Raw genomic sequence first — 12,274 nt, forward strand, 5'->3', positions numbered from 1 at the left:
AGGTGACCTTTCTGATGGTGGTACCCCACTGGGTCTTAACGCACAAAATGAAATACTGATTAAAACCCTCCTGTGCTTTCTCACGTGACAACCTCACGACTCTGAGTCACCCACAGTGACTTGGCCCTGAGCTTCAGAGGTGTGAGCCAGGGCAAGTCTTCAATTTGGTGAGACACAGATTGCAATAGTGTTTCGCTCCTCCATTTCTCCATCCATTATTCATCCCTCAATCCCTCGTTGGTGGCTGTAGGCCATTTTTTCCCCAGTGGGACACTTCTATGCATAATGCAGCAGGGTCCCTATCATAGTCTTGTAATTGACATCCCCAGCCCAGCTCGGCTCATAGCTACGACACCAGTAAAACATCCCCACAAGACAGAGGGAAGAGAAAAAGATGATGAGAGCAAAGTGTGCCCTGTATATAAAAATGAAATACCGAGTGTGAAAAAAAGTGAGGAGATAACATTCAACAACATATAGAGAAAGTTGGGGGGGGGGCTTTCATTCATTCATAAGGAAGTGAATGAAAATATTAACTGATTTATACATAGAGTGAACCGGAAGAAAAAAGAGAGAGTATTATCCTGTCTGTCACTCTTTGTGCTGAGTTTTGCTCTTTCCCCAAGTGCAGTGTCAACTCCCTGGTGTGATAACTGTTGAACTGCTGAAACAGTGTGGCAGTGACACTGTTACAGCATTGCTGGTGAAATTTCCCACATTGTGCACATAACTGCATAGCTATACAAAAACATACCAACAGACACTTTTAAGACACAATGACAGGCAGGTAAGGAGATGGCCACCTGAATGTCTCTTCTTTTCAATTCAACCCAAACCCAACAAATGTTGGCCGGTTGGCTTTTCCTAATGTCAGCTTACAGGAAAAAGATCTGTCTCCTTTCCCTTCTATGTGGGCTATTTTCGACACAGGGGCTTATTTGACCAAACTCCTACCACCCTCCTTTCTTTTTTAACAAGTCTGACTTCAAATGTCTGGCATTCCAGGCTGGCTGCAGATCAGCTATCTGCTCCCAGACGAGGCCCCACCAGGCCAGGCCAAATGCCACTCCATGTAGGGGCTGATCACATGAACAGGGGCCAGGCCAGGGCCCCCAGAGAGCCACCCCACCCACATACACTACATCACATCAGAGTCTGAAAATAAATAGTACAAAAAGATAACAGAGGTCATCAAGACCAAGAAGGCAACTCTTCTGGCTGACTGGAGAAAAAGTGGCTTTTTAGTGCTAGCACATGAGAAGTAGGTGACTGGTTTCAAGGTCAGGCTTAAATTTAAAAAGGCCATGTATACATAGATACCTGGCTCTAAGCAGGTAGATTTGCATCACACTGATGTAACATGTTGAGGTCAGGAGTACCTGTGCAGACACACAAAGATGCAATAACTGTATAAGATGGAGCCATAACAAAGCACCCACATAAACCAGCAGAAAGTTACAGGTGCACAAAACCACATGCTTTCAGCAAATCTACTTTGAATTCATATCAGTTGGGAAGTGATAGCAGATGTTTGATCCATCCTCACTTAACAGTAAAACAATCCACAGTGCAGTTTGTTCCTTGTTTAGTACAGAGACCAAAGGCTGTTGTCATGCCAGAGGAATGTTCTTGAGAGTGTGTGTGTGTGTGTGTGTGTAGGATGCTGGAGCTGCGCTGATGGAGCACAGATAGTGTGGACACTGTCTATATCTGCTGTCTTTCTGTGGTTAAACACTGGCATGTTGCTGATATACTGAAGCTTAAATACCATGAAACCTCTATGAATGACAGTAAAGGATAGACTGGCAGACACCTGAGCAAAGCCCTGCATTGCTACATGTGAAGAAGAAATCTGAGTGCACATATATCTACCCAAATAAACAAATCACAATCAACTACCACATTTACCTTCTTAATGCAACACAATTTAATGGGACTAACACTGTTTTAATACAAGCTAATGCATTTGTGTATCTGGCTAAAGTAAGCCCTATCATTCCTGTATCATTGTAATTATTTGCATGCAAACCCCAACACTCATCACACAGGACTCAAACCACCTTTTGGTGTCAGTGAAAAAGACAGGACAAATCCATTTCACAGGATTATAGTTTATGACATTTTCTTTCCTTTGGGGTTATGAATAGACAAGTTTTTTCTCTCGTGTAACGTGAGAGAATGACACAGGAGATGGAAAGTGAGACTTCTGAGTGCCGTGAAGATATATAAGAAGTGCTTGACATAATGGAAAGATGGATGAAGGCAAGATCGAAGTGAAATTAGCCAGAGAGCAGAGCTGACTACTCTATGGCGGTTGAAGGCTGCCAGCTGCCAAACTTGCAGCTGATGGCCAACCCCAACAGATAAATTCCATGAAAAGACCAAACCAGGAATGAGTTTGTGTTTGTCTCCTTGTCTGTGGCCTTCAGTCCCAAGACCTAACTCTTTAAAAAGGTTAATAAAATATAGGTTTCAATTTGTCTCCTTGTCCATGACTGTCAATCCCAAGACCAAGACTGGCAGACCAGCACTGCCATCCACAGAGACCTGGTGCTAGCATGACTAAAAACAGGCTACTGCAAAAGCAACTGGTTGACCAGCTTGGTGCACAGCTCTCTGCCCTAGGGTAAAAGCAAACCCAGACATCGGAAGCATTACCACAGAGCATTTCACAGCACTTTGTTTCAAATGTCTCATTTTGGCCGGTTCAGCACAGGGGTCCCATGACATTAAGTCGTCTGGCTTTGCACAGACAAATGAAATTACCTCCAGCCTCTAGGTTCCACTATCACACACACGCCACCAAAAAGCAGCAGCAGCGTCCCCAGTCCATAGAATGGACCCATCCATCACTCCAGGGAATAGGTCCTGTGGACTCATCCATTAGTTAGCAGAATGTGCAGTGTGCAGTGACAGGGCTGACTTGCCACAGCCTCTAATTCAGAGTTATAGCACAGTGTGTCTCTGTTACTATTAAATGCAGTACTATATGGCAGCTGTTTCCAGCAGGTTCGCATACAAGGCCAGTTCAATGAAACACACCATCACTCACCAGCTACTTGACTATTACTGAAGCAAATATGGGACCTGGAGGAAAGACCACTAGTAACATTGCTTATAATTTTGACAATTGATGCAAATAATGAACAAATATGCCTGCAATGAGTCACTTCTGTAGACTTTAAAACTAATCATGCATAAACTTTTTGCTGAATATTCCAGTGGATAAATACTTGTTTGTAACAAGTATGGAACCTCCTTCAAGCAGTGGAAGAAAGGTGGCTTCTTCAGTTGTGAGAAGGTACCACAGGACACCAGGTAAACCTATGTACTGCAGATCGAAAAGGGAAGTTAAGAGGCCCAAGTACAAAGGAATGCTCCTTCAATAACAAAACATTTGCTAAACTGGACCATGTTATCTTCATTAAGAGGAAGGGATGGCTAAGAAAAAGAGCCAAAGCAGCAACGGTTGTACAAAACAGTGAAAATGCTTGTGGGGTTTGGGCCCGTCAAGTGTGTGTTCAAGAGGAGGTGAGGAGAGGAACATGGGAAACTGTGAAGAGAATAAAATAGAGCTCACTTAAAAATCTATTTGCAATCACTTAGAGCATGCAGAGGACACTCCCTCTTCTTCTGTCCAGGTGCAGGCATGCAGAGCTGCCTTTTCAACTTGCCAGGCTCTTTTGTGTGGGTACAGAAGAGAAGGAGATCCACTCAAGGTGGGAAGAAAGAAACACCTCATCCTTGACTATTTGATTAACAGCTGTCTCCCGTGCCAAAAAAATCTTACCCCAACATCCCACCCTCCCCACAGTGAACTCCCCAAATGCCTCCTGAAAGACTAGGTCTGTGTCGCACACTTCTAGGGTTACTTCACAGATCAAACTGGAGAGGAGACCAGAAAGGCAAGAAATCCACTGAGACATTAGAAGGAAGAAGGGAGGACAAGCAGTGGGAGGACTGGGAAAGAAATGGAGTAAGGAGGAGAAGAGAAAATGGGGATGGCACAGGTCAACAAGGAGGCAGGGGATGCAAATCACTAAGGGTACAGGGACGGGACTCAGGGGCAATGAGGCGAAAGACTGAGACTAATGCTTGAAACTGGAGCAGGTTAAGATTAACATCTATTTGTTTTTATTGCGTTGCATTTTGTGGTCTGCTGATATATTTCATTTACTTACCACTTAAAATGGTAACAACCTTTCCTCAAAGTTAATGGTCTTTAGTTAATGATCAACTTTATCTTTTAAATGTTGATGATTTTGCATGACTCATCCCATTATTGCTTGTACTTGTACAGTGTGCAAGTTTTAGAGTGTGCAATTTTTGTTATTAGTGCATGGTTGTATAGAGGTTGTCATTAATAGCTTTTTTGTCAGAAAAACAAGCGGAGGGGACAAACAATTAGAAAACATTTACATTGCAAAAACTATAAGAATCTGATTGTTTCTTGCTTAAAACAAACCAAATACACTCCTTAAATACACTCCTGCAGCATTACCACTGGAGAATAATGAGATGTGACAATTTTCTGCAACCTTGTGGTAAGTTTTGAGAAATGGTCGGCTGTAATGTGAAAAATATGTAATACTATATCTAGTTAATGTGTTAAAACATGCAAAAGCATGGCCTATAAACAATGAAAAAGAGCTCAGGTGCTACACTGAAGAGCGCCAGGGCAGTGGGGATTATCCTGCAGGGCACTAACTCCCGCCTGAGCACTGCAGCTCACTACTTCCTCCCAACTGGGACTGATGCCGAATACAACTTCCTGCTACTGTACCTCTTAAACAAACAATCCAGTCAAATGAAGTCAGGCTGAAAATCCTCCTGTCCCACTTAGGAGAGGTTAAAAAGTATACCAGTCATAATTTTTACGTACTCCCTGTGACAGTTATATGGCTTGCTAGTTTGGCTGTTCTGTAACTGGAACTAGCAGTTGAACTACTTGATCCCTTTTCTCCCCATTTCTTCCAGCACTAATCCCCTGTGAGGTGAGATTAAAAGGAATAAAAATACATAAGAAATGTAATATCAGGAAAAATATGTCTATGGTTAAAAACCATTTATATTTTGGCAATAAATCTGTTTCCAAGAAGACTGTTTATGCAATCAGCAAAAATCATGGAAAAAGTGCAATAAGATGTGCTGAAAGAGATATGTTTACATACAAAATATCCGTGCATGAATTTATCAGACCCCAGCATCAAGTGATGTGCACCTCTCCCTCCTAAAAAAAAAAAAGTCAATATCAGAAACGACTTAAAAAAACATCTTAATTTGAACAAAAACAAAAAACAAGCAGATAACAGTGAAAAATATGTGTAGCACTAACTACACATCTTTGCACCAGTTTTTGAACAATAGACACATTCATACGAACACAAGCACATGAATCTGCCTGTCTCCAGTGAAGCAAAACAAAACCCATATAACCCACACTACTAAAAAGACCATTTCAACACTTTCATTTCTCAAACAAATGCCTGGAAACCACCGGTTTCTCAGGGATTGTGGGTACGCTGCAAACACAGTGATCTCTGATTAGTCCAACAAGTCGAGTCATTGCTGTGGGACTCCTAGACCACAGCTTCAAAGAGAGGAAATGCCGTGCCCTTCCTGTCACTCCCAGTTAGAACCAAATGACGTAGACGAGATGCAATCAAGAGATTATACATCCAAATAAAGAAATATTCAAACTAAAACAGATAGAAAACAAAGACTCGATCTACAAATGCAGACACGTACAAACACACATTACTAATTACTATTGTTCGGGAAACACTGGTCTGTCTGACCATGACAACTTGGAGTAGATTAATTCTATTTCGAACTTTGTTTTACAACATTCCCACATTTTTCAGTCATTCAGGACAATGAGCTTTGTTTATATGGACTGGAAACAGAAATAAGTTTAAGGGATTTTCCAATCCTGTTCACTGAACTAAAACTCTTTCCTGCTTTGTTTTCTCTTAGACACCTCTGCATCCCACACCCATAATCATCTATCAGTGTTTAACCATGGAGTATTTTTCCTCCTTTCCCTCATCGGCTCCTTGATGTTTTAAAAGTTTTACTAATTGGGTGAGAAGTTAACACAGCAGTGTTTGTACATGCCACTCTCAGTCTAGTTGTAAAAGGAAGAAACAAATACGGGACAAGAACAAAAAAGTGAACTAAAGTCAAAAGGATTGTTTAGAATATTCAGTATCCCATTTTCAGATTAATATGCATCTGTTGATAAACTGGACAATTACAAGTCATTTATAGCCAAAGCAGAAGATAACTAATATGATGCAATATAACAGATTAATGTTCCCATTGTCACATAAAATAAACTGAAGCTGCTTATGCAAAATATTATAAACTGTTAACTGACTTCATGCCTGGAAGCATTTGCCTTACTGTATTGCGTTTGTGTGTGTGCACCTGATATTATCTGCATTGTGGAGACTGAAACCTGTGTGGGGACTTTGTTCTACTCGTGGTCCATATCATATAAATCATTGAGTTTGTGGGTGATGACTTGGTTTAAGGTCAACGTGAGATTAGGGTGAGTCTATGGATAGGGTAAGGAGTTAGGCAAGTAGTGGTTAGGATTAAGGTTAGGGGAGGTTTTCTGGAATTTAACATAAGTCAATGTTAAGTCCCCAAGAGGAATGAAAACAACCATGTGTGTGAACACACCGTACGTGGCACATTACTTGAATGCAGACCTGCCCTTACTTGACTTCTTAATCTTCAGTTTCCTGCCCTCCCTCTCCATATCTCAGTATAACAAATTTCACACCACTGTGATTCATCCCCAGCTTTGCTGCTACCCTCCCTTCTCTGTATCACACTACAACAGCTTCATGCTTCCTTGCTACAGCTCTCTGGACCATAACCCCTCCACTCCTGCTGTTTCCACTGCGGTACTGCACAAAAACTTTGCTTGGCTTGGTCCCAAAGACGGGGGCCCACATACCTCACAATCTCGAGATTAAATAGCACCAGTCTCTGAAGTCCTTCCAGTGGCTAATGGCTTTTGTTGCTGGGAATAATCCACACATCCTCTCCCACATCCTGGGGGTCTGCTTGCCTGTCGTGAACCCCACCTTTACCCTCTTCATCTCTCTCATCTCCATCTCAATCTATGCTTCCATTTAGTTGACCTCCCTCCTTTCCTCTGGTACAACCCTATGGTTAAGTGCAGAGGCCTGCAGGACCAAACCACCCGCATTGAGGAAGGATGTGAATGTCTGGGTTGAGAACCATGCAGAGTTTTATAGGGAGTCAGTGCAGGTGCTGTCTGAAGCTAACGAAGGCTCTAAACCTCATCCTTGTCATCTGGAGCTAACCGGAGTCTAAGTGTCCAGGTCAATAGGAATATGTCCCTGAGAGCTATCCTCTTAAAGGAAAGAAAACATCCGTCAGGCAACAACCACAGCAGAACAGGCTCCGTTTTAGCAGTTAAAGTGAGTTCAAAACAAATACAGGAGGGAACAGATTTTCACAAGATGAGTGAAAACACTCAGAAAATCAGAGCAGTCTGTATGTTAAGTGAAATAAAATGCAAACTTGAAAACTAGGTCCAGAATGGAAACCTCTTGTCACCTGCTGTCCTTCAAAATATTTCTGATTGGGACCACGCTTGGATACAGTGTCAGACATGTACACAGAACACACATTCAGGTATGAGCTCATATCCTGGACTTTTCTTCAGGGAGGTCATCAGGGGAGATGAGAAAATCAGACAGGCAGAGAAAGAGAGACTGTGGCTGCAGACCACAGACACTAGCATGATATTCACTGACATTCCTACTGACAATCCAGTCAGTTTATTACTTTCTCAAAAACTAAACTAAACAAAAAAAAAACTGACTGATGGTCTTCATTTTGGTCCAGTGGCAATATCATTCATGTGACTGGCTTTCAGTCACATGTACAAGCATACCATAATACCATATATCAGCTGAAAGTATCTATATCACAGAGAAAATATAAAAGTTGTTTTCCAAAGAAACCAGAGGCCAGACTAAGGACTGGTCAACTGTACAAAGGAGGAGAGAGGACAGAAAGATGGCAAACAGGTGAGTAACGGACTGAGGGATATTATTAGGGCAAAAAGAGAAACAAAATGGAAATAGAAAAATAAGAGAAAATAAGAGTGGAAAGTGAAGAAGAAGTGACAGAAACGGGACAGGCTGATTTTTAAGATAGAAGGATGACAAAAACAGGTTAAATAAGTAGTAAAAAGGCAAATAAGTATGGAAAGGGGCTTAGGGGAAACTACCTAAAAATGGGAACACTGTGGGTGAAGAGGACACAAGGATACATAAAGGATAATTATTTAAAGTGCATGGGACAAGGAATCTGTCATTGTGCAGCTTTGTGCCCACTCATCTGCCCCCAGACATTTATTAAAACTGCACACAAACATGCATACTGTACAGAAATACACACAGGCCTAGTGTAGAGCAGAGAGCCTGCAGACCACCTCAAACCTCTGGTTGTTAAAAAAAAAAAAGTTTGGACACAGCAGTCTATTGACTGACTGGCTGAGTCAATGAAGCTGTGTCAGACTGAAAATCTTCGAGAACACGAGGTTAGCCACCTCTCTCATCAAGAGGGTCAGGGTTTGGGATTAGGGTTTTGGGGTCTCTAAGGGTAGGAAAAGTGAATTAAAGAAGGAAAGAAGAAGGAAAAACCATATTATGTTTGGAGGAAGGGATGGAGACATTAAAATGCAGTGTAGAACTGACTGCCTTGGCTGGGAGTGAAATATTTAAGGCTAAAATGAAAAGAAAAAAAAATTACTGTGAACGGGTGGCAAATTGTTAAAGGATTGGAAAAGGGTGGAACAGCATTTTGAAACACGGATGAGAGAAAAGGTTTGGGATGGAAAAAGGGCAGAAGGAAGAAAAAGGTGGTGAGTTTTATAAATGTCCTGAAGTAAGGAGCAAGGGATACTAGTATTTTGGAAAAGGCATGGCAAGTGAGGCAATAGAAAAAGTACTGAAAACTGAAAGGTTAATAATGAGGCAATGAAAGAAGACAGAGAGAGTATATGGAAAAAAAGGTTTAACTAGAGGTTTAGTGGTGAGGCTGAAGATTCCTGTGTCTGCCAACTTTTATGTGTTTATAATTTGTCTGGCTTCAATCTAGCATTACTGGAATATTCTAATGTTACTTTTCTTGTTTAAAGAAATCTGCAGCATTCACTTTATGCTGCTTACACATGCGTATGTGTAATGTGAAAGGAATTACTTTATTGTAATAATCAACACATAGATATTACCATCACTGCAATTCCTTTATATATACTACAGCATTGTTCAGCTCCTTGCTTTGGTTTTACAGATGAACTTAGCTACTAGCTGGTAAACATACTGGAGAATTTAACAGCTATGAGTCAGATATTTCCCCTTGGAGCTGATGGAGAGAATATTTTATTTGCTGTACATGGATGGCTATAAACACAACTCCAAATGTACTGTAATATTTCTACAGGATGTACAAAAAAAGACAAGTGTTTGCCGCATCATTAAAAGATATGTCAAGGCTGTGATCATCATTTGTTTCTGCTATCCCCAAAGGGTCAAAAAATCTGTTGCTGTAGGTTTAAAAGTCCATACCAGAATTTATTGTTCATTACTTAGAGGATCAACATGCAAAATACCTATTGAAGTGATCTACTTTAGAGAATTTTTAAACTTAAGGGTTTATTGCTGTTACTTTTCTCTGTCTTCCTAATTTCTTTATCTTATCTTTTTTCCAGTATTTACCCATCTAACCCTAACACCATTCTAACAAAGCTCAAGGTGTCACTACCTGGCCATTGCCAGACTGGAGAACCCAGTTGGGACAATGAGAACATCAAGGCGGGGAAAGGGGTGGACCCCCAGAACGGCATGGGCTGCAGCCAAACACTGGGGCAAAAGCTTGAGGATTCCCATCTGTAAAAGGAAACAATTCCCATTTAGTGTATGAGACATGTTTTAAGTGGGAATACAACTGAGATGTCAGCTGAAAACCCTTGGAAATGACACACAAACATTGCCTGATGCTAACTGCCTCTTGAAAACAATTTTAAATATAATTATTTAAAGTCTCAATGGCTCTTTGTCAAAACTCCACCTGGGCCTTCTGAAGGAAGCAGACGGGGCCAAACACACGATGTGGAATCACCCGTTGGGACCTAGTCGACTGCTCAGTAAATCGGCAAGGGTAGTCCCCATGGGAACAAGAGATAGCGTCATCCAACATGCTTGAATAATCAGTTACAGAGAGCCCCTCATCCACAAGGGGAGAGTAACAGCAAGTGGAGTCTGAGCGGGTGGTTCTGTCTCCACTGAAGTAGATGTAAACAGGGAAGAATAGCTTAATCCAAGCTTAATAACAACAATTTATTAAATTTTATCATTGGAAAAAACAGATGGTTCTTGAATTTGCGAACCAAAAATGGTGCATGTGTCCCGTTTGTGTTAATCATGAATGGAATGAAAATATGGAATATATACATCATAAAGGCAAACCACAGTGATCCCAAAAATCTAGGTGCAACGTGCAATCTCATTCATTCTAAATTCAATATCCAGCACTAACTCCATCCTTAGCCTCAAAACTTTTCCAAAGGTTTGGAGCAACATCCAAATTTCCTTCCAGCCTTTCACTGAAAATAAAGGCCTTCCTTGTAGCAGGAGATTCCTGGGGCTTGTAGAAGGCTACGGCTGGGCTGTGACTGGAGGAAAACCTTGAGGGGAGGAGGAGGATTACTGGAAACCACTGGCAGGCCTTCCAATCTGCTGGCGAGTGGAGAGGGAGACCCCAGCCCAACCCGACCCAACCCTGCAAACAAGCAGTACTCTCTAATGCCCCAGCCTGTACTCTATGTCCTGTACCTCTATAAAATGGTTTAAATGTCAGCTTTATAGTTTCCAAAGATAATTTCTGCTGGGCATTGAATTCAATGTAATATGGTGCAAGCTTTAATGTACCTGTCATTAAGACTGAATGCTGCACCATATCCATCACCCTAACTTCACCTGCACCATTTCTGGTAAAGCAAAAGCAAAGTTTCACCATGGAATGCTGAAGGGGCAGACTTAGGTTAATAACAACCTGGACAGAAAAAAAGAACACAGGAAAAATAATAAAATACCTGCCAGTCTGGTGTGGAGGCCCTTTCAACATTTCAGTGGAGGTGCTTCCAAGTCCAGACAAAAGCCCAGTTTCAGAGCATTCCCCAGACACAGCCTTGGCTTTGGTCATCTTACCACAGTTCATCTTGTCCCTCACTTCTCCCTCCAGTGCAGGGGGAATTTCTGCCGTGACTTGGCACCAGTGTCCCACCGCCAAGGTGAAGGTGGAGGCGGGCATGGGCATTGTGACATAGTAGTTCCAGATTAAGAAACCTGTAGAGAATGGAGGAAGAAAAAATCATAAAGGTAGGGAAAGTGGAAAGTACAAGAAGACAGCATGATAAGAAAATTAAGGAAAATCTTGGACTGAATTGTGAGTTTGTTTCACTTCACTAATAAGCATGAGGCCCATCTTGGAAAAACTCTCTCTTTTTGCCCTAATCAATCAGTACAAAGTAATGTAGCTGAAAGACAAGCTACAGAAGTGGTTGTTAATAGCAAGTAAATGGGTCAGATTAAAGTTTAACCAACTTGTAACATCTTTTAGAGCTGCATTAATCACATCCACACTTGTATCATATTTTGAGATCATAATAATGGCAAATTCATACTTTTTTACAAAACCCTGCATATTGCTCTACAAAAAATATTTTTTAACTTAAAAAATAAATCAGAAGTCAGTGGGTTCTTAACAGAAGCTGCTCTGTAAAATTTACCTAAATGAATTTATTGTGCAAGACAAAAGCTTTGTGAGGTGAATTTATGCTTCCGGGCTATATTAATAAAAAGATTGCTACTGGTTGTCACAGAAGGTTTGTGGAATAACAACTTACGTGTGTCCCCATCCTCAATAGGTACAGCCTGCTCCTCCCCACTCATCAAAACCACACACTCACTGGGGGCCCGTACTGTTGCCTGCCATGTTGACATGGCAACAGGCGGCTCCTGGCAGGGGAAGAGGGCTCGGTTGTTGATGGGAGAACCAGCAGTGTAAACACACACCCTAGAAGGGTAAACAATGGTAAACGAGAAACAACCCTCATTTCAATGCTCAAAGGATCTACCACAAATACACATATACAGTAAAACATTCATACACAAAACAGAAGATAACAGCCGCAGGCATGTTTTTCTGAATTAATGAATCATTA

At 41.4% G+C, this 12,274-nt stretch overlaps 1 protein-coding gene across 5 annotated transcripts in view; it reads right to left on the minus strand.

The window, feature by feature from the left end:
• Positions 1 to 12,274, minus strand: part of aopep (aminopeptidase O (putative)) — a 64,532-nt gene that overhangs the window by 50,232 nt on the left and 2,026 nt on the right. For all 5 annotated transcript variants that reach the window (XR_003296516.1, XR_003296518.1, XR_003296517.1 and 2 more), the window contains 4 exons: positions 11,957 to 12,126; positions 11,144 to 11,396; positions 10,120 to 10,333; positions 9,814 to 9,938 (listed from right to left, as the gene is read on the minus strand). Coding sequence is in view for 1 of the 5 variants with exons in the window: in XM_026322008.1 (XP_026177793.1) it covers positions 9,814 to 9,938; positions 10,120 to 10,333; positions 11,144 to 11,396; positions 11,957 to 12,126 (762 nt within the window). In the remaining 4 variants the exon portion in view is untranslated. The remainder of the gene's footprint in view (positions 1 to 9,813; positions 9,939 to 10,119; positions 10,334 to 11,143; positions 11,397 to 11,956; positions 12,127 to 12,274) is intronic.

The sequence above is a fragment of the Mastacembelus armatus genome, chromosome 9 (genome assembly GCF_900324485.2).
Source record: "Mastacembelus armatus chromosome 9, fMasArm1.2, whole genome shotgun sequence".
NCBI classification, from domain to species: domain Eukaryota; kingdom Metazoa; phylum Chordata; class Actinopteri; order Synbranchiformes; family Mastacembelidae; genus Mastacembelus; species Mastacembelus armatus.